The 21246-nt window shown below is 44.0% G+C and overlaps 1 protein-coding gene across 34 annotated transcripts in view; it reads left to right on the top strand.

Annotated features, from left to right (window-relative positions):
* Positions 1–21246, top strand: part of FARS2 (phenylalanyl-tRNA synthetase 2, mitochondrial) — a 623580-nt gene that overhangs the window by 465045 nt on the left and 137289 nt on the right. Inside the window, exon 9 of one of the 34 annotated variants that reach the window (XM_045497517.1) lies at positions 15642–15731. The exons of the other annotated variants lie outside the window; for them this stretch is intronic. Within the exon in view, the coding sequence (XP_045353473.1) occupies positions 15642–15731 (90 nt within the window). The remainder of the gene's footprint in view (positions 1–15641; positions 15732–21246) is intronic. 34 annotated transcript variants of the gene reach the window in all.

The raw sequence follows: 21246 nt of genomic DNA, 5'->3' as shown, positions 1-21246 counted from the left end.
AAACAAAAGGAATATCTATCCCCCATTCTAAATAGAATTTGGACAGTTCATCAGCAGGCTCACCAGGCCACCAGGAACCTCAGATCACCCCTGCCTGGTTGCTGGGACTGACCCACACAGAGTGAAGCCACTTGATCAGAGTATCCATCAGTAGAGATTGGCCAGTCTAATGTTTTGGTAACTAATAACCTGAAGGTCTCTGCCACATAACCCGACAAAAGCATATTTCTTACACTGAGAGCTGGGATTTCCTCTCTTGGCCGCTACTGGGACAGCCAGGGAGGGAAGAGTGGGCATGATTGCCGGCTTGGCTCACCCCACCTGCTCAGATTGTTACAGGGCCCTCTCAACTGCAAGGAGCAGACAGGAGGAAGTCCCCCATGTGCCTCCAAAGAAAGGAGAAGTGATTGATAGGTGAACAAGGAGTCTTTTCCACAAGCAGAATTCAAAGGCACTGGCATTCACACCCCTGTTGTGCTTTTCAATTACTCAGACTGCCCGGAAGGACCATGTACCAAAGTAGACTGCAGTTTTATACGGTCTTTGAGATGCTACTAGGGCCTTGTACAAGTGTACCCCTTAGCAATAGCATTAATGGGTGGCGCTGAAGAAGGTAGGGTTACTTCCCCTAAGTGAGTCTGCTACCAGGCTTCCTTGAGACTCCCCTGTGTCCCTCTCTTGGTCTCTGTCAGTAGCTTCCTCACTGGTCTCCCATCCCATTCCCTCGCCTTGAAATCTACTGAACTAAAGCATGCTTGATTCATCTTTAGAAAGCTCAGCTTTGATTATATCACCCCCTCACAGAGGTATTTGGTGGTTTACCATTGTCTATGGTTTTGCTACTGAAACTAGTCCATGGGCCAGCGGCATTCCCTGGGGTCTTGTTAAAACACAGAGTCTCAGGCCCCACTCTAGACCTACTGAATCAGAATCCGCGTCTTAACAAGATCCAGGGATTCATGTGCACATTCAACTTTGAAAAGCACTTACCCGGGGCACCTGGGTCAGTTAAGCACCTGACACTTGACTTCAGCTCAGGTTATCATCTCACAGTTCATGGGTTTGAGCCCTGCATTGGGGTCCATGCTGACAGTGCAGACCCTGCTTGGGATTCTCTCTCTTCATTTCTTGCTGCCCCTCTCCCACTCGTGTGTGTGTGCATGCGCATGCTCTCTAAGTAAATGAATAAACATTTTAAAAAATAAATAAAAAATAAAAAGCACTTACCCATAACACTGGTTCTCAGACATTAGCACATTCGAACTACTTGGAGGCTTTTAAAAATTGCTAACACCCAGTTTGCAGGTCTGGAGTGAGGACTTGCACGAAGATTTTAAAAAGCTCCCAGGTGATTCTATCATGTAGCAGAATTTGAGAACCACTGCTATACAGGGACCCAAGTGACATTCACAGCCACCATTAGTGTGTTCCACAGAACCTTCCCAGTGCCATTTCACTGTATTTTGGACTGGACTCCGATCCTCCAATGCATTCTACACTTTTATAGAATGTGCAATTCCAGTCTGTTATCAGAATTCACCAGGCATTATCTGTGTCTTCCCTAATGACTGCAGAGGGCTTAGGACCACCACATGTAAATTTAAAATGCCATAACTACAAGTCATGGAAATCCAAATATGTTAATTTACTAAATTGTCCATTTTAAGTATTTTCCTGATGGATAGAATTTAAAACTCAATTTCCCCTGATGACAGCAAGAGGTTACCTTATTATGTTACCATGTAACATAATGGGTTTTATTCTCTGTTGAACATCAAAAATACGGTAGATAATGAGATGGATGTGTTTACTTTTAAGTAACTTTGAGGGTTATATACAGAGGGATCTTTTTTCAAAACATATAGCAATAGCTGTGATAATCTGCTTTTAATTATTCTCACTGCTTCAACTTACTGAACTTGTGATTGGTGACACATGTGTGAGAGACTCCTGGCTTTGGGGACAGAATCAAATAAAGACCCTCTTTGTTACCTTTCCTATTGAACTGAGGATATCAGACATACAGACATCTACAAGGGGTTTTTTCCTGCCAGGCCCGCAGTTCACATAACAGAGCCCCACTTTTGTGGGGAACATACTCCTGTCACCCCAGTGCTAACAGAACCCTGCTCATAGGTAGATCATGTTCCTTCCCGAATGGCCTCCAAACAGAGAAATACCTTTCTTTCTGCTTTTATATGAGCAAGGTGTTAATTTTCACCAAGACTTTTATGGGCACAGCAAGCAGTAGTTGCCTTTCCATGTGAACATTAAATAAGATTCAGGATCTGAAAAGCCTACCTCAGAGGCTCAGAGGATCTATGGGATTTGCTTGGCCGTGGCAGACAAATGGACTGCCCATCTGTGACAAGCTTGCAATCGCGGTGGGCCCTGGTGTCGGGAGGGACGGGATCCTCTAATTCATCGGGATTACCTGGGCTCTGCTCCTGGCAGCCTTTGGAGAGTTAGAGCCTCGCGTGTGCCTGTCTCTGGAAAGGCCATTGGTGACACATGGGGAATCCTGATATTAGCAGCGTCTGCCTCTGGCTGCCGGGCACATTGCCCTCAGCATGGGGCCCTGCACAGCCTGGAGGCGGGCGCTTGTCCATTACAGAAGCCTGCAGGTGAAACTGACGTTATTGGTGAATACGAATGGCTGCACTTGGGCCTTCATATTGACTTTTACCAGACGAGGGACACACACAACAACTTTGGACAGGTGCAGAATAGAGGACTCCAGTGACATTTCAGAAACTTCAGAATCCAGAGCAACATTGCTGATGTCAGGAACTGACAGTCACAGCGCTGGCAATACCTTTGCTTTGCTTTTTTCTCTGGCTTCATCCCTAAAAGAATAATAGAAATGGAGAAGAATTAGTCATTAAATGGAGTAAATTAAAAGCAGGGAGCCGTTAACTTTATGTCAACTTTAAGATAACATCGGTAAATAAAAGGGCTAATTGAAATTCTTGGTATATTCTAATAAGAACTTTTTATTAAGTTATTTTGTGCTTTAGCGGTTACTCGTGGCATGTGGTTGAGTGCAGCGCTCTTTGTTACTCATTTTTATTAACGCACAGTAAATATTAAAACAGATCTTGGGAGCAATAATGAGGTGAGAAATAGATGTGACTTGTCAAATATAAAATAAAGCAGTTCGTAATATGTGTGCTCTTATCCCATTTTCAGATTCATACTGGCTACTTCTTAACCTAGTGTAGCCTTTCTCTGACTTCTGTTTTATTATATTGTTGTTCTTGACATCTTGCCAAATTAGAATTTTGTGCTAACTTATAAAATGCACCCCGAAATCTGGGACTTTCGAAAGCTCATGGTACGTATCCCTCTTAAGTGTTTTCATTAAGAGTAAGCAGTGGTGCCTGGGGGTGCTCTGTTGGTTAAGCCTTCGACTTCAGCTCAGGTCATGATCTCACGGTTTGTGAGTTCAAGCCGTACGTCGGGCTCTGTGCTGACAGCTCAGAGCCTGGAGCTGCTTCAGATTCTGTGTCTCCCCTCTCTCTCTTCTCTCTCTGCCCCTCCCCCGCTTGTGCTCTGTCTCTCTCTCTCTCAAAAATAAATAAATAATATAAAAGAGTAAGCAAATCAACAACAAAAAACTTTTAACATTTTTCTCCCTGTTGGAAATTATGTTTAAAAAGCATAAAGCTCTTTAATTGTGATCTCAGAAATATTTTAAAGTGTTCTTTTAGCAAAATACGTGCTCAACCAGATTTCCAGTAATATTTTCTTTAATATTGAAAAAAGTGGCAAACTTTTTGAGGAGACAGTACCTGCAGAGATAATGACATCTATTTTGATCAACCTTAATTAATTGAAATGTTCTATGAAGTGTATGTTCTGACTAGTTCAATATTTTTTGTAATGAGAATTAATACAGAAAACCCTTTTAGTTTCTCTTCGTATTTATCTTTCTATGGTGACGTGTGTACCTTCTGCCTTAGTAAGTAGATAAAATTTAGCTTTAACCTTTCTTTGATAATTGAAATGTTTTTCTGATGGGCTATGATCACAGATATTTCTAGAACTTGTGGAAAGGCAATTCACTAATTTCATGAATTAATTTAAGTCAGCTTTTATTGTAAAATTTTAGAAGGCTAGGAATTTGGGGCTAAGGTTGGACTGTCCCTAAGCCATATTTAAGGACTTTTTATTTGTTTAAAAACAAATGGTCAGTCTGCCATCTTCTAAAAGTGAAATAAGACAGCAAAATAAAGCTTGTCTGAGGATTCTGGTTCCTTGGATTTTACTTAATGAAGACTTTTGATGACAAATGTTTTGGTTTTCCCTTTCCTTCAGTATACTGCCATGTCCCCAGAGACTGGGGACTGAGGTAATGAGAGGTGGGAGGCCTAAGCTGGATGGCTCCCATGGTGAGTCCTGCAAGGGACTGGTGGTTCAGGAAGGCCCAGCTGCACTCCTTTCTTGTGTACCTTCTGGTTGTCACTGTCCCCACAGTTGCCCCTTGGGAACACCAGAAAATTTTACAGAGCTGGACTTTGGCAGAACTTTCATACCTGTTGGTCTGGTTTAACGGATATTGGTTTTTCAAGATTTTTGACATCCTTCTTCTTCAAAACGAAATGAGGTCTTCTCAGGCTTGAAAACTTCCACAGGCAAAATTTAAAGGAAGGAAGGGAGAAGGGAAGGAAATTACATAGGGACATATTATTTTCCTTTAAATTCCCATTTAATAAGATTCAGACAATTGTTAAAAACAAATGTAGCTGTCAGGTCTTGTGGCTTGTGTGTCATGGTTCCAAAGAATGATGAACCTCCGGTAGGCCCCTGCAGTGGCAGGTTTTCATCCTGGGTTATGATTCTAAAGGCATAGATTTAACTCTAATCAAACAACATCAGTTCAGCTCAACACATTTTTGTTGTGTGCTTCCTGTCTGCTAGGTGCTAAAAGGTCCCCACTCTCTGGTGCTCAAGATCGAGTACACTGCTTTGTAAGATAAGTTTCGTGGATCCCTGGGGGTCTCTGGCAGGCATACTAGTGGGTCTGTTGGCAGTTGACAATTTTAGAGGAAATGTAAAATATAAGATAATTGAGATTTTTGCAGGTTCCCATTGTATTCTTACTAATGGGTCTATAGCAGGTATATGTTTTATCCCACAGCTCTGGATATGAGACATGACACCCTCCTTTATTTGTCAAAATATGATTTTATCAGTCTCCTACTCCTACCTCTACCCCACCCCACCACCACGCCTGCCTCTTCCACACACATACACCATATCACCTGAAGGCATTGCAAATTTGGGAAGGAGCACTCTGTAGCCACAGCACACGGGTCATGGCTGTGATGTGTTCTGTGTCCAAGCCTGGATCTCTTGAAGGCAGACAGGTCCTTCTCTGTTTCTGTGCAGAGCTGGGCATGAGGATCTTTCCCAGCACTCCAGAAACTTCAGCTTCTGCTGTTGAGTCCACACTGTATCCCTGAGCTCTCCCAGGGGTCCTGCCACCCCCTGGGAGGTGCTATGCTGACATGGACCACTGGCTTCCCTTTCTCTCAGGACCCTCCAAACCTGCTGCACTTTCATTGTCTGTGCCCCCTATTCTGCCTCAGACCCAGCCGCCTCCCTCCCCTCCACCCGTAGCCTTCCCTGGGAAATCCTGTGTCACCTCCCTTCAGTGAGAAACACGGTGCTGGGCTCTCCTTTCTATGACTGATAGGGATGATTAGAGGGTTTAGTTTTTCTTAATTTTAACACCGGTCAGATTTTTTTTTCTTAATACATCATAGTGATAAGGGGTATTAAATATTTAACATACACTCCAGGGACTGTCTTATTTACTTCTCAACTATCTACAAATGTATTTTTGTCTCATTTACAAGTTAATATTTACATATACTAAATTTGCCCTTTTCTTTAGTGGTTGGATCTTGGGTTCAGAATGACTCATTGAAGTCCAAAAAAAAAGGTGGGGGGGATAATATGAATCCTAGAAATCAAATCAACATGCAAATGGTAATAGTCCACAGGTTTATAATGTGAGCATGGATGGTCAGTCTGCAAGTCGGATGATTTCCCAAAAGCTGCCAAAAAAAGAAACATACAAATAGGAAGTATGATAATGAATATCTAAAATTTTGAACTTATTTGCACTGGGAGCCATTCAGCCCTAGCTTTGGTAATTATCATGGAATCCTGGTAAATAGTTTCCTTCTCTGTAAATGCAGATGATAATGGAACTTACCTCAGAGTTGTTGTAATGAATAAATGAGTTAATATATATGGAATGCTTATGTACACACTTATGTGCTGTCTGTTATTGTTATTGCCATTTTTATCAATGTTATTAACATAAGGCAGGCATAGTGATCTCTATAAACTTCTTGCGTTTTTCCGAACAAATGAAAATATTGATGCTATTGGCACACGAATGGTAAATGTTGTCATTAGAGATGAAGACGTGGGGGCACCTAGGGGGCTCAGTCAGTTGAGCTCTGACTTCGGCTGAGGTCATGATCTCGCAGTCTGTGAGTTCAAGCCCCGTGTCGAGCTCTGTGCTGACAGCTCAGCTCAGAGCCTGGAGCCTCCTTCGGATTCTGTGTCTCCCTCTCTCTCTGCCCCTCCCCTGCTTATTCTCTCTCTCTCTCTCTCTCTCTCTCTCCCTCCCTCCCTCCCTCTCTCTCCCTCCTTCCCTCTCTCTCTTTCCCTCTCAAAAATAAATAAACATTCAAACAATTTTTTTTAAAAATGAGGAAGAAATAACCAGAATTGTAGCAGTGTCATTCAAGAGTTGTAAAAGTTTGTGCAAGTTACGATCTGGTCAAATAAACCATATAGTAAACATAGCAGATGTGTCAAAGCTCTGCAATTTTCAAAACGTGAAATTATCACTTTTTTTTAAGTCTGCAATGTTAAGTATTCGAAGATCCATATATTCCAACTTCACATGCTCAGAGGAAAAGCAGAGCGAGCTGCTGACACAAAGTCCTCTGCTGAGTGACAGTGCAGGCACCACACGCTCTTGGTTGTGTATACTGTGAAGGGCAGTTCTGCTCCATGAGCGTGTCAGCTTCCTGCTGGGGCCACTGATGTTCCTCCCCACACAGGGGCGGGGTCCAGGGTGAGGAGGAGGATGGTGGGGATGGGGCAGGTGGATGAAATACTGGGTAGCTTTCTCTTGTATCTGTCCCCTCAAACTCAAGCCATGAAGTGACGTCCATTATTTAATGATTATTCCAGGCATGCTGTAGATTGGAAAGAGTACTTACTTTCATTACTGATCCACCACGACCTGACCAGAAGGAAGGGGCTTCTATCCAAGAAAGAAACTGCACCCAAATGCCAGGGCGACACGCTGGCAAGCCCTGGCAGAGCATTGACCACATGCTTCTTGTGTCCTGTGTGCACACAAGCCCCCCCGCCCCAAGAAAGAATGACAGTGGGAGAGAGACCGTGGGTACTGTACTTCCCTGCTCTATCCTGAGGCCAGTTTTTAAAGAAAAGGGTGCTTGCAAAGAATTTTTGTTCACTTATGTCAAAATTTTTATTGAGATATAATTTATATCCTGCAAAATGAACTAATCTTAATTGTTTACATCTTTGAGTTTTGGCAGTTGTATATACCATGTATCCACCATCGAAAATAAAACATAGGACATTTCCATCACCCTAGAAAGTTCCCTCCTGTCCCTTCCCACTACTCACCCCTCCCGTCCGAGACAGCCACTCTAACTTCAGTCACTGTAGGGGAGTTTTTTCTGCTTTTGCACTTCGTAGAAATGGAATTTGATTCATTAGCTTCATGAGTTTTGAAGTAAGAGTTCAGGTAGAAGGATTTCCTGGTGACAGGGAGCATGCTGGCAGAAAGCCTTTCTGTGATTTCAAACACTTAACAAAATCATGGAGACATATTCAGCATTTTGAATAGCCTGAAGCTGTCACTGAAATATTACACTTTTTAACTCTGAAGGTAGGATAATAGAATTCATTAAAAACAAAAACAAAATCAGAAAGGAACTGCAGTGCAAATGGCTTCTTATCTAAAGGTTTACATCTTTCCCTGTGTTTCTTTCTCTGTAGTCATGGGAAAAGGAAATCTGGAAGCACTGAAGGCCAGAGTTGCTAACTACATCCAAATGCTACTATAGGAAGTACTTTGTAGAAAGAAAAGCAATCAAAGGATAGATTAGGAATCGGCCCACTGTCTTCTTCCTCCTGAATCAGACACGTTTAACCTTCTAGTTCCTGACTGTTTTCTGCTCATGGATTTAAGATCTGACTGATCCGGGGATAGTTTCCAATGAGGAAATTCACAGTGACCTGTGGATTGATCCCCATGCCTGCCGCTAACAAAGCTTCCAAACACTTGCCCTTGGGCCAAGCCACAGTAATTGGTCTTCAGGATTTTTAGTCTGGTAGAAATAAAGAGTACTATTAACAATCAGGGTAATGGTTATAGTTAACATTTCTGAGACTCTGTGGCAGATAATTTCTCAGAGCATCACTTCCTATAATGCTCCCCATGTGTCAGCTTGCTGTCCCCAGCATACATCGAGGGAACGGAGGGGCTTAGTGAGCAGCATGGCAGAGCCATGGCATGCACTGTGGCAGGGACCCCAGGGTTTGTGGCTGTGAATTCCCGCTCGTGAACACAGACACCAGAGAGGGGGCTGTGGCACGGGTTCACCATCCCTGCACTAAGCAGGTACCTTGCTGAGAGGGTTCGTGCTGACAGCAGCCAAAAATAATATTTACTTTAAAAATAATTTCAGTTTTGTTAGCCAGCGTTTCTTCAACTTTTGAAAAAAATAACCAAATAATCCTGCCCATCTATGTGATAAATGCCCTTAAAGTGGCCCTTGGATGCCAGGAAACCTTGGTCCACCAGAGAAGTTAAGGGTTGATGTAGCTGGGCCTGGCAGGTAGGAAGAGCAGGAGTTGTTTCAGTCCTGTGAGAATGGAAGTGCCAAGGGTCTTAGTCTTTAAAAACTGGGGAATCTCCCTCCCTCTGCTACTCTCCTTGTGGCTTCCCTTGGTTTTTATGTAATCTCTCCCCATCTAGGCCAAAGGCATCACTTGGGATAAGAACAGGGAAGTATGTTTAGGGAACCCCTCTTTTTTTTTTTTTAGTTTGTTTGTTTGTTTGTTTGTTTGTTTTGAGAGAGACTGCGCAAGTGAGGGAGGGACAGAGAGACAGGGAGAGAGAATCCCAAGCAGGTTCTGCACTGTTGGTACAGAGCCCGACACAGGGCTCGAACTCATGAAACCGCAAGATCATGACCTGAGCCTAAACCAAGAGTCAGACGCTTAACCAACTGAGCCACCCGGGCGCCCCAGGAACCCCTCTTTCATAAGTTCCTCTGCTGCCTTCTGGGTGTGCTGGCCAGACTCACACAGCACCCCTGCTGCTTTGGCTGGCTCTCCAGTTTCTGATTCCTCTTCTGCCATCCCCTGATGTGAGGCTTCTCTCCCTCCTGCTTACCCACTCCTCCAGCATCAGTAGCGACCCTCTTCCGACAGCTCCTCACTCTGCTTCCACAGCAGGCTTGTCTGCAGAGCCTCAGCCCCACATCTCCAGCTGTCTGCACCGTGGGTTGAACATACGTAAATGGGGCTCACTTTGGCCTTCTGACCTCTTACCCTTCTAAATGGCTTCAGCCTTCTCTGCGTCACCTGGGCCTGGGACCTCATCCTCACCTACCCCCCCCCCCCCGCCCCCGCCTCCTCCCATCTGCCTTCCTTTCTCTGCTCACTTTCATCCCTGCCTTTTCCTCCTTCCACCTGGATTGTCAGCTCAGGGCACTCACGTTCTTGTTACCTTCTGTTACAGCTACTACTTCGGCAGCCTCCAACTTGCTTCCCTTTGCCTGTATCCTGACCTTCCTAATTCATCCTAAATATCGCTGTCCAACTAATCTTCCTAGAAGACAGACCTGGAAACCTCCCTGCTAAGAAATGCATGGTGGTTCTCCAGTGTCTCTACCAAAACCCAAGTGGCTTATTCTAATGCCTAGGGCCCTTTTGAGCCCACCTAGCTTAGTCAGCTTGTGTTGCTATAAGAAGAATACCATAGACTCAAGGCTGAAACAACAGACTTTTATTTCTCACGGTTCTAAAGTCCAAATCAGAATGCCAGTATGGTTGTGTTCTGGTGAGGGCTCTGTTCCTGGCTTCCTCACATGGCAGAGAGAGAGAGAGAGTCTCATCCCCTTATTTCCTTATAGGGGCACTAATCTCATCATGGCAGCTCCACCCTCATGACCTCATGTAACCCTAATCTAACCTCCCAAAGGCCCCATCTCCAGATACCGTCACATTGGGGTTGATATTACAACATATGATACAGACATTCAAAGCATAGCACCGTCATATTCTCAGTGTTATTTCCTTTTGTTTTCCCACTTATGTAGCCTCTGCTCCATCCCTGGGATTGTTCCTGCTTAAACACGGGCGAGCACCTCACCTGTTGCTCATGACTGTCATTCTGCATCAACCCCTCTCTGCCTGTTGAGCTCTTTCTTGCCTTTCACTAACCATCTTGAATGCTTATTTCCCAGTCTCTTGTGCTCTCTCCCTCCTCTGAATCTCAATCACACTTTGCAATTGATTCCTTGTTGATGATCATTATCTTAGCCTTCCCTATGCAACAGTGACAGGATTATCTTCCTCCCTCCATTAGATGGCAAGCTTTCCAAGGGCAGGGGCTGCGTCTGGGTCACTGTCACATCCCTTGCACATCCCTTAATTCAAGGGCAATAGCTCTTGAATTAAATGTGGCCAGTGCTGCCCCCATTAGTTCAGATACCCTCCCCCCATTCCACCATAGTGATGCTCACTTCCAAGAGCCTTGCAGGTCACTGGGCATGGCTGACAGCCTGTGCTGCTTACCTGCCATGAATGAGCCCTGAGAGTAGCCAGTAAGGCAGCTCTTTTAAACCCAGAGCTCTGTCAACTGTTGGGTTTCCAACAAGGAAGACCATATTTAACTTGCCTTTGAATGAGAGCTTTGGCTACTATGCTTTTGTAGTAAGGAAGCCATTTGCTAATACTGGCCACCTTTTACCTTCCCTGTGTGGTTCCTTATTGTTTACGACTGAGAACTGCATTCAGCATACTCCCGCCATCACTCTTCCACTATTCATTCTCTTACTACTTCTTCAGCCTTGAGATTTGCCAGATGTTGCTGGACGAGATGATCGGAAAAGCAGTTAGAGCTTTTGTGAGACTTTGAGGCATTGGGGGAAATGGCAGTCTTTCCATCCATTTACGAAGCTCCCATTGTTTCTATCACTGCAGTCAGGAAGCCTGTAATAAGGACTCAGCAGATACAGCCTTGCTTTCTCCAAAGTGCCTTGACAACCAAAATGTTCTGCTTTAACAAAGGCACAATCAGCCCAGGACCTTGTAAGTGCTTGTTCTTACTCACTTTTATTCCTTTTTGTGTCCCTTCCCGCTTTCTTTTATTAGGGACGTGCTTGATATCATCGCCCTGTTGCCATATTTGCTGAAAGAAACTAATGTGTCCTCGTGGTCTCCCGTGGACCCGTCTGCGGCTAGCAGCGTGGGCCGACCCCACGCAGTGCTGGCAACATAGGTTTCACTCCTAAAAGCAGCTTCTCATTAACAGTTGGGGAACAGCCATTATTCCAATAGTACATGGATTTGGAAAACAAATTCAGCATCTGAGAGTGAAGCAAAGTCAGAAGTTCACTCTAAAACAGCGCCAGGACCTCTGACAACACATTAAGAATCAGAAAACCTTGATGCCAGTACTGGTTTCACCTCCTCCACATGTATGACCTTACAGGAGGCTTAGCTGCTTATGGTCAGATTACAGACCATTGAGATCATCTCCTCCAGCCCAGGCGCACAGACGTGCTCAAAGTCACACAGAACATTCTGCAGGATAGTCAAGACTAGAACCTCGGTCTTTTTAGGTCTAATCCAGGCATTTCCTGCTCATGAAACCTTTCGAAACACAAATGTCTTCCTTAGGAGTAGATGGTGAGGAGCACCTCCCCCACTTCCCAAGGTAGAAAAGGGAAAATGAGAGCGCATGTGTAATCCACCATGAAGATCCTGAAGTACTGTACTTTTCCTGTACAGGAGCTCATTTCCCTGCTTTCGTGCACCCAGCCTCCCAGTGCACATCTCACACAGGCCCTGCCATGTCCCAGGCACTTTTTTAGGCTCAGGGGGCCCCAGAGATGAACAAGGCTCAGTCCCTGCCCTCAAGTGCCCCACATTCCAAAGCAGAAGGCAAACATTTTTTGGGTAATCGCGGTGCAGAGGATACCTGCTCTAATTAAGGGATGCATTAAGCACTGTGCAGCACAGAGAAGGAATGCATTGGTTATTAATTCCTTATTGTCAGGATATTGTCAGGATATATGCCTAACAAGGAAGGTGACATTTGAGTTAAACCCTAAAGAATGTGCAAGAATTCACCCCGTGGAGCACATGGGGACGATATTCTGGGTAGAATGAAAACTCACAAGCCTGGAAGTTTACGGTGTGTTTGCAGAGCAGTGAACAGTCTGGTGTGGTGGCAAAATGCCCGGGCAGAAAGGTTTTGTACATGGTCTTCTAACTAACAAGCAGTCATTGTGGAAAATACCACCCATGTTTTGTTAGAAACTTCCATTCCTTAGATTGGCCCAGGAATATGGAATTTCCTTATGGTTCAAGCCTAAATCTATATATCTATATTCAGATTGATTCTGTCCTTCTTTGGCTTTTTTTTTTTTTTTTTTGGCCTAATTTCACTCTATCTGTATTTGAGATCAGAGGAGCTCTGCTAGCCAGCCTCGGTCATTTCTCAGTAGATTCCTACATGGTCAGTTAGCTTCAGCTTGTCCATTGGTCTGCCAGGACACAGGAATTCACAGGCAGGACCCCAGGCAGTTATCCTGAAGGGAATAGGGTGAAACAAGGGGACACCATTTGAAGTACTTCAGTGTAATTTAGCAGAGATCATGGTGCGCCCACTGAATGCAAAAGTTCTGCAACAAACAGTTGCCGAAACTGAACTCTGGGTGCTGCTCCTTGGCAGCTTTTCTACTCTAGGTGCTACTTCCCCGCCCCTGGTTGAAGGAGGACAGAAAATGTGATCACATTAACTGGCGTAGAGAGGAGTCGGTGGTTCTGGGTTGCAAGTTACAGGTAGATCTACCATTTGGGGGAGGCCGATGTGCACCATGAAAAGAAAATTCCCTTTGCAGTATTTCTGATTGGCAGTGAATGACACACTTACATCTGAAACATATTCTTTCCTTTGGTGGAAGTCTCCTAAATTTTAAAAATTTGTTTGCAAGTCGTTAACACCTGTGTCACAGTTTTGGGGATAAGGCTGCTAAGGCCTGAAGGCAATGGAATTGAGACCCAGAAGAAAATGATGGTTTCCTATTTATGTTCCATAAGGATGTATACTGCAGGTGTGTGTGTGTGTGTGTGTGTGTGTGTGTGTGTGTGTGTACAAACGTGCAATGTGTCACTCCCTCTGATATAGTTGAGATGTAGGGAAGACTCCAAGTAGAGCCCCAGGGGGGCATTTTCAGCCATGATTTTCCACCGTCTTCCCTTGTTAGCTGAGTGAGTTTCTCAGCTATTGGTGAGTGCTCATATTAACCAGCACTTCTCAGCTTGCCTAGAATGAAGGGAAAATCGTATGAAATCAACTGTTCTCCTGTGGGCTATTAAAGCTGCTTTGACATGTGCACATCACTCAGGTGGGCTGTTTTCATTTAAAATCCTTGGTCATCGTTGGCTGACACAGGCCCTTGGCTCCTGAGGTGTGCCTGGTGAGGCAGCCCTCTCCCCAGCAGCTGTCTGATCATCCTGTAGCTGTGCAGGAAGGCATTTTGGCTTTCTCAGCTTCCCAACTTCATACTAGTTAGGTTTGACACCTCCAGCACCCTCATATGTGATGTTAGACAGGTTCACCCTGCTCATATGATGCCATGTGGCCCAAGCTGTGTTCCTCACTTGTCAAGGAGATGACTCACTGCACATCACTGTGATAACACTATTGAGTATCCCAGGAAAGTCAATCACAAATGGTTCTAAATGGGACCCTTTATATATAGTGAACTTCAGAACTTCGGCTCAGGCCAAGATAGGGTAACAGAGAGTGAATTTACCTTCCCAACTCAGAAGACTAAAAATCTAGACATGATATACAAAAACAGTGGTTTGCAGACATTGGACCCAAGGTAGTATGGGGTCCCTGAGGAAAACACCAGGGTAGGCCCTACAGTCCTCCCAGCTTGCTGCTGGAGGGGGGTCCGAGGCCACAACACAGGTAAGAGGACCCAGACAGAGCCCAGGAGTCTCTACTCTCAAGAGACAGAGTTAGGGAATCAGAGGCCAAGGCAGCTGGAATTCTCTAGGTAGAGTCCAAGAGGGAGCTGAGCTTCCCAGAGAGTGAGCTTTGGGGGTCTGCAGAGGCTTTCCCTTTGGTCCTCAGCAGGTACTGCTCAGCACTTGGTGTGAGGAAGCTACCAGCAACTGAGGAAAGAACCACAGGAAAGGAACAGACAGAACAATCTCTGAGGTCCTACAGGGCAGGGAATGGTTTGTGTTCCCACCAGCCAGAGTAGGAAAACCATGGCGATGGTAGTCAGAAGGGTAATCCCTCAGTGTTGGGGGAAAAGGATCCCTAGATTAAAGGCTGCCCTGGTCCTGACCAACAAAGCTTGAATGCAAGCTTACAGGCTCCTTGGAGAGATGACAGATTCTAGGACTGTGGCAGGAAATACATAAGATGCGCCTGAAGTATCCTGTAGTGCCAGAAAAAGAAGGAAGTGCTCAAAAAAAGCCATGGAATTCACTGTGCCAGTCACACGTCTAGAAAGTAGCAGAGCCATGGTTCAAACTAAGGGATACCTGCCTATGAAGGCCATAGTCTTCCCACTGCAGTGCCTGCCTCTCCCTCCAGCCCCCTGCCACCTGTCCCCTCCCTGCTCTGTACTCCTGAGCCAGTTGGCGAGGCTGGGGAGAGCTCCTTCACCAATGCTGCCAAATGGCTGCTCCTTCTGCCAAATGGCTGCTCCACACGCACGTGTCCGGCGTGCACTAAGGAAGCTGTGACTAGTCATGCTTGGTCCCAAAGCTCCCGCTGCAGACAACACATGCCTGTACCATTCCAATACCTCTCCCTAAAATGGAGCATGCAGGAGGCATAGCTCTAGAACTGTCACTGTCACCAATATGAAGTGTCCATTCCGATGAGCTTTCTGAAAGGAAGAGAAAGTCAAGGGACAGTGTATGACCTGCTTCCTAGCTTAGGCTGACCTCCAGTGCGTGACCACAGGACCTTTGGGGTCATGGCAGTGTGACACTATGGTGGCACTGCTGGGTTGGGACTTATTTGTTTGTTTGTTTCCACTTATTCTCTTTACCTTTCCCTGGGAATGGACAACATTGACAAGAAGGTGGCGAGTTGTGTACCTGTAGGCGAGGATGCACTGTGTTCCCATAGGTAGCGGTATTTTGGTCATAACACATCAACACATTTCTGTTTCAGTGACCCAGCCAGAAGAAGCCAAAGAGGTTATGCAAGTAAACTGGAAGAACACTACTCATTTTAGCAAACGTTAAAAATTTGTAAATTCTGGATATTATAACAATAACATCGAGTTTATTTTAGGTTCCTTCTTTGGTAGGACATACTTGCTCACCTTACAAATGGAATGGAGGTCTGGAAAGATGAACACTTTGGAAGATAAATTGAATTACCACATTGATTTTCTAAAGTACGTGACAATCTTACACATCCATAGCATATCAAATGCCTGTACCATTCAACATTTCTGATTGTCTTGCTGGACGTTGGTGGGCCCAGGGGGACAAGCAGTTTTCAAGTGACGAGAGTGCTGAGTATCACAGCTCTACGTCAGCTTTCACAGGAGCCTTTGCATGTTTGGACCGGCCACTGCAGATGTGGGAGAGGCACTTTGACCCCATGGCCCCAGGGGGAATCTGGCACGAGCATGGAGCACCTGCCCAGCCAAATGGCAGTCCGTAGCGCAGAGCAGAAGGGCATACATAACACGGTCTTGCTCTACCATGTTTTTCAAAGCCATGAAATTTAGTCCATATGTTTAAATCTCTCCTTGGCTGATTGCCTTGTGCAGTTGATATGTACAGTACAACAAAATAAAAATAAAAAATCTGCTTTGGAGCAAACTTGAATGAGAGGGAATGCCGGAGTTCTGTGTGGAGAGCGTGTGTGAGCATATAAATCCCCTTGTGTGTGTGCATGTGTGTGTGTGCGTGTGTGTGCGTGTGCGTGTGTGTACGCACGCACACACACTCAAGCTGTGCTTTCGGAGTGCCATTTATAAAATATTTATCATGGTTTTACTGATTTAGGTTCATGTAGAGCCTTTGTTATTGAAAAGGAGCCACAGCACTTTGCTAATTTAAGATGCTAAGTGGGGGTATAAGAGTGAGAACCACAGATGACTGCGTTTGAATCCAGAGGGAAAGCTGGCAGTCCCATTAACATTAGCAACAAAATGCGACCATCTCTGGGTTGAGCCAGTCTTATTCAAAGGCATCACCGAAGGAAAGGGGTCTAGAAGGATCATCTGTGGGCTTTATTCTTTTTTGTCCCAGCACTTGTGGCCTTTGGGGGCTCAGCCAGACTTTCTTCTGGCATGAAGCTGATTACTGCGGCTATAGTTGGTCTCCTTATATCTCACTGCTCCTCCCAAATCCCCATCTGTAGCCTGAAACCAAAAAGAAAACTCACTCACTCACTCACTCACTCACAGAATACAGAAACTTTGAAGGATAATACCTCATATTAAGGAGAATCCTAACAATTGAGAAACACAAAGCCAACAAAACATCAGGAAGTGTCAGGAAGCTTTTATTGAGCATCTACTACTTGTTCATAATTACTGTGACTTCTGAGGGAGATACTGAAGAAACGGATGCTCCTGAAGGAGCTGATATAAGAAAACAAAAACAGTTGAGAATAATAATACGTAACTGTTTACTGAGCATTTCATACATGCCAAACACTATTCCACATGCTTTAAATGTATCAACCTCAGGGTGCCTGGGTGGCCTAGTCAGTTAAGCGGTCAGGCTCTGGATTTTGGCTCAGGTCATTATCTCGCAGTTCCTGAGATTGAGCCTCGTGTCCGGCTCTGCGCTGATGGCATGGCACCTGCTTGGGATTCCCTCCCAGTCTCTCTGCCCCCACCCCGCCCTTGCTTGCCCTCTCAAAAATATATTTAAAAAAAACCTCAAAAAATAAATAAATAAAAACAAATGTATCAACCTAATTTAGCCCATATATACCTAGGTTCATGTAGAGTCTTTGTTATCCCCTATATTGTCCCCATTTTCCACCAGGAAGCTGAGATTCAAAGACATTAAATGCCTTGCCCAAGGTCACACAGCCAGTAACTGATAGAGCCAGGATTTGACCCAAAGGATCTATGGTGGAGCCTACACATGTAAAAAATTTACAACACATGATCTGTTATCATCTGTATCCTTACCTACTCCCTCCCCAACATGAATTCTTTTTTTTTTAAGTGTACAATTACATGGCTTTTAGTGTATTCTACAGAGTTGTGCATCTGTCAGTTTTAGAATATTTTTATAACCCCAAAAAGAAAGCCATCAACCCCCATCCCCCAGTATTGTAACCCTCCCCACCCCAGCCCTAAGCAACCACTGATCTGCTTCTTATTTCTGTAGATTTGCCTATTCTGGGCATTTCGTGTACATGGAATCATGTAACGTGTGGTCCCTAGTGACTGTTTTCTTTCACTTAGCATAAAGCTTTCAAGATTGATCCATGTTGTAGCATGTGTCAGTACTTTGTTTCTTCTTATTGCTGAATGATGATAATAATAGGGCGAATAAATGTGGAGCATCTTTTCACATACTTATTTCTCCACTTATTCTTTTGGAGCTAATCCCGTTTCATCCATAAACACCCATGTATGTACCTATAACAAAACAAGCAAAAAAGCGTTCTTCAAAAACCGTAACCACAATATTTTTATCACTCCCTTAAAAAATATTTAAATATCAAATATATAGTCAGTGTTCAAATTTTCCTGTTTTCCCTGTTTCATACTTTCTTCTTTCAGTGGTTTGTTGAATTCATATCTAAACGAGGCCCATGCTTGCATTTGGTTGATACATCTCTTAGGCCCCTTTTTGTCTATGGTTCCTTTCTTCCTCTTTTCTTGGTACTTTTTGTTGCTGAAGAAGTTAGGTGGTTTGCCCTATACAGTTTCCTACATTCTAAAACTTTGCCAGTTGCATCCCTGTGGTGTTATTTAACAGGTTCTTCTAGCCTCTGTATTTCCTGTAGTAGTTGAATCTAGAGACTTCATCAGATTTAAATTTGACTGTTTTGTGGGGAGGCAAGACTACTTCGTGGGTGGTGATCTGTGCTTCTGTATGTCTTTCTCTTTGTACTGAGCACTGGACTGTACTGAGCTCACTGTACTGAGCACTGTCAGCTTAGCGTATCTATGATAAAGTTCCCCCATTGGTTTTTTTTAACTAATGTTTTTGGCAACCATTGGTGAGCATGGCTTAGATCCATTATTCGTCAGGGGAGCTTACGTTCCTAATCACACATGTCAACCGCCTCCCAGGAAGGCAACAGTACGCTTTCTACTATACCCTATTTTCCTTATATTGCGGAAGTGTTGAAAGCAGGGAGGTATCAGTAATTAAGATGGCGTTTTACTTTCAATATTAGCTGTGTAAAAATTTATTCAGCTCTTCTGTGCTAGACTTCCTGAGGGCAAGAGCTAGTGCTGGGTTCTTAATGTCCACCTCCCCTAAGCCAGGATCATGGTAAGAGCTTACTAAGTAGATGTTGAGTGAGTGAGTGAATATCCCGTGCTCCTTGCTATGTACCCTCTTCAGAAGATTTCCTGTGATGGCCAAGGTTGGTCACATTTTTGCTGATAAGTGTTTAGTGGCTTCCTCGTTTTCAGATAATGCCACTGTTGAACAGTGAATCAGATGAAACAGGCTATAACTCTGTATAATGGGGGACATTTAGAATATCAAATTCAAGGATGACCATTCACAATTCAAGCTGAATTTTTTTTAACCAAACCTCTTTTACTTAACTGAACCAAAAAATATGTGGTCTTTTCCACCCTCATTTTGTGGCCCCAGGTGTCTCATAACTGAATAGTTAATGAAAGCTTGAGCCTGTTCCTCCTGAGCCTGTGAAATCTGTCAGCCCAAAGCAGTGTGACTCCTTTTTTGGATTGGAAAGTAAAATGTTTGTATTAAATTCTGGTTTATTAATTTCATGTTAGGTGTGTTGTAAAAACAGGGACGTTTTATTTAAAATTTTTTAATGTTTATTTATTTTTGAGAGAAAGACAGAGCATGAGCTGGGGAGGGGCAGAGAGAGAGAGGGAGACACAGAATCCACAGCAGGCTCCAGGCTCTGAGCTGTCAGCACAGAGCCCGATGGGGCTCGAACTCATGAACCATGGGATCATGACCTGAGCCAAAGTTGGATGTTTAACCAACTGAGCCATCCAGGCGCCCTGGGAAATTTTATTTAGAATCTTCTTGTTCATATTGAATCTTTGGTTCTCCTAAACCAGTGTATGTCCCCGGTCTTCCTATGGAAGCTTTCAGGAGTGTTTCCAACCCCACTTGGAACCTTACCACTTGCAAGTTGTGCAGAGCACATTGTTTACACAACATAGTCAGGATCTGAGATTCGTCTCCTGCCTCCCTGCACCCGTTTTACCTGCTGATTCAGTTATACTTGTCTGAAGAAGAACACTTAGATGCTAACATGAGATTTTGAAAGCAGAAGACCATTATTTGGAAAATCTGGGCATGGCAGTTGTGAGGGTACAATCAGTGCCCTTGTGTGTGGACATTCTCTTAGGCCTCAACACAAAGAACTTCATGTGGATTCTGGTAGAAGTTCTTGGTTTTGTGGCCAGCCAAATGCTGTGGTTGTCACTAGTTTGTCATTGATGTGACACTAAGAGGAAAGAGCATACACCCTTATAATATAATTCCAAGGGCAGGTTCTGCAACATCATTTGGCTTATCTATAAAGCTGTAGCACAGTGTATTTACTTTTACATGAGACAGCTTCCAAATGTGACTTCTTTTAGTGTGATGCAAGCCGTCTGTGAACTTTCTCTGTCATGCCACAGAAATTGCCACAGCCACAATGTCATCTGTCTCCCAGAAGATTGAGAGTCACTTTCAAAATAAGTCATGTGCTTTCCTATTAAAAAGTGATGTTTAGGGGCACCTGGGTGGCCCCAGTTGGTTGAGCATCTGACCCTTGATTCTGGCTCTGGTCATGATCCTAGGGCTGTGGGATTGAGCCTCGCATCAGGCTCTGTGCTGAGCATGGAGCCTACTTGGGATTCTCTCTCTCTCCTTCTGCCCCTCTCTCCCACTCTCTCTCTCTCCTTCTCTCTAAAATTAAAAAAAAAAAGTGATTTTTAAATGGCAGTTAGGCTCCTCTTGAGCATGCAGTGTGGTGAGATCACCTGCATGTTCAATGCGCAACAGCAAAAAAAAGAAAGAAAAAAACCAATATTACAGCAATACCAGTAGTTAAAATTAAAGCAATCATAGTAAACACACTTAGAATCAGTTTTAAATTTTGTATCTGACGTAAGCACTTAAGAAAAGGGAAAGGATAAAAAAAATAGTTGGAGACACATATGGTGATTCTGAGAGAAACTTCTGAGTTCTGCAGGGACTTACATGCTCCTGTCACTGGGTCCTCATATCGCTGGTCTTACTCTAATACTTTGAGCCACTGAGAAAGCTTTGTGGAACATTTTGAAAGAGCAGGGAGGACAGATACAAAGTAAAGAGAATATGTCTTTAGTATGTTCATTTAACAACATTTATCAAGTACCCAGCATATGCTAGCCACTAGAGTGGAGATTCACAAACTTTTGAGTCTGAAGATCCCCTTTACACTCTTAAAAATATTGAAGCGGGGGCGGGGGGTATATATCTATTGATGTTGACCATATTGAAATTTTAAAATATGATATTTAAAAATATTTTATTAACTCACATAGAGGTAATAAGGAAGCTACTGCCTGTTAACATAAATATATTTTTATGAAAAAAACAAAATTGTAATGAAAGAGTGGCATTGGTTTATATTTTTCAGATCTCGTTAATGTCTGGCTTAATAGAAAACAGCTGGTGTCTTATATCTGCTTCTACATTCAATTTGGTATTCTAAGTTGTTTTAATTGAAGTATCTGAAGAAAA

This window comes from Leopardus geoffroyi, chromosome B2, assembly GCF_018350155.1.
Source record: "Leopardus geoffroyi isolate Oge1 chromosome B2, O.geoffroyi_Oge1_pat1.0, whole genome shotgun sequence".
NCBI classification, from domain to species: Eukaryota; Metazoa; Chordata; class Mammalia; order Carnivora; family Felidae; genus Leopardus; species Leopardus geoffroyi.
The sequence above is the reverse complement of the archived record's forward strand: the minus strand, read 5'-3'. Positions and strand labels throughout refer to the sequence as shown.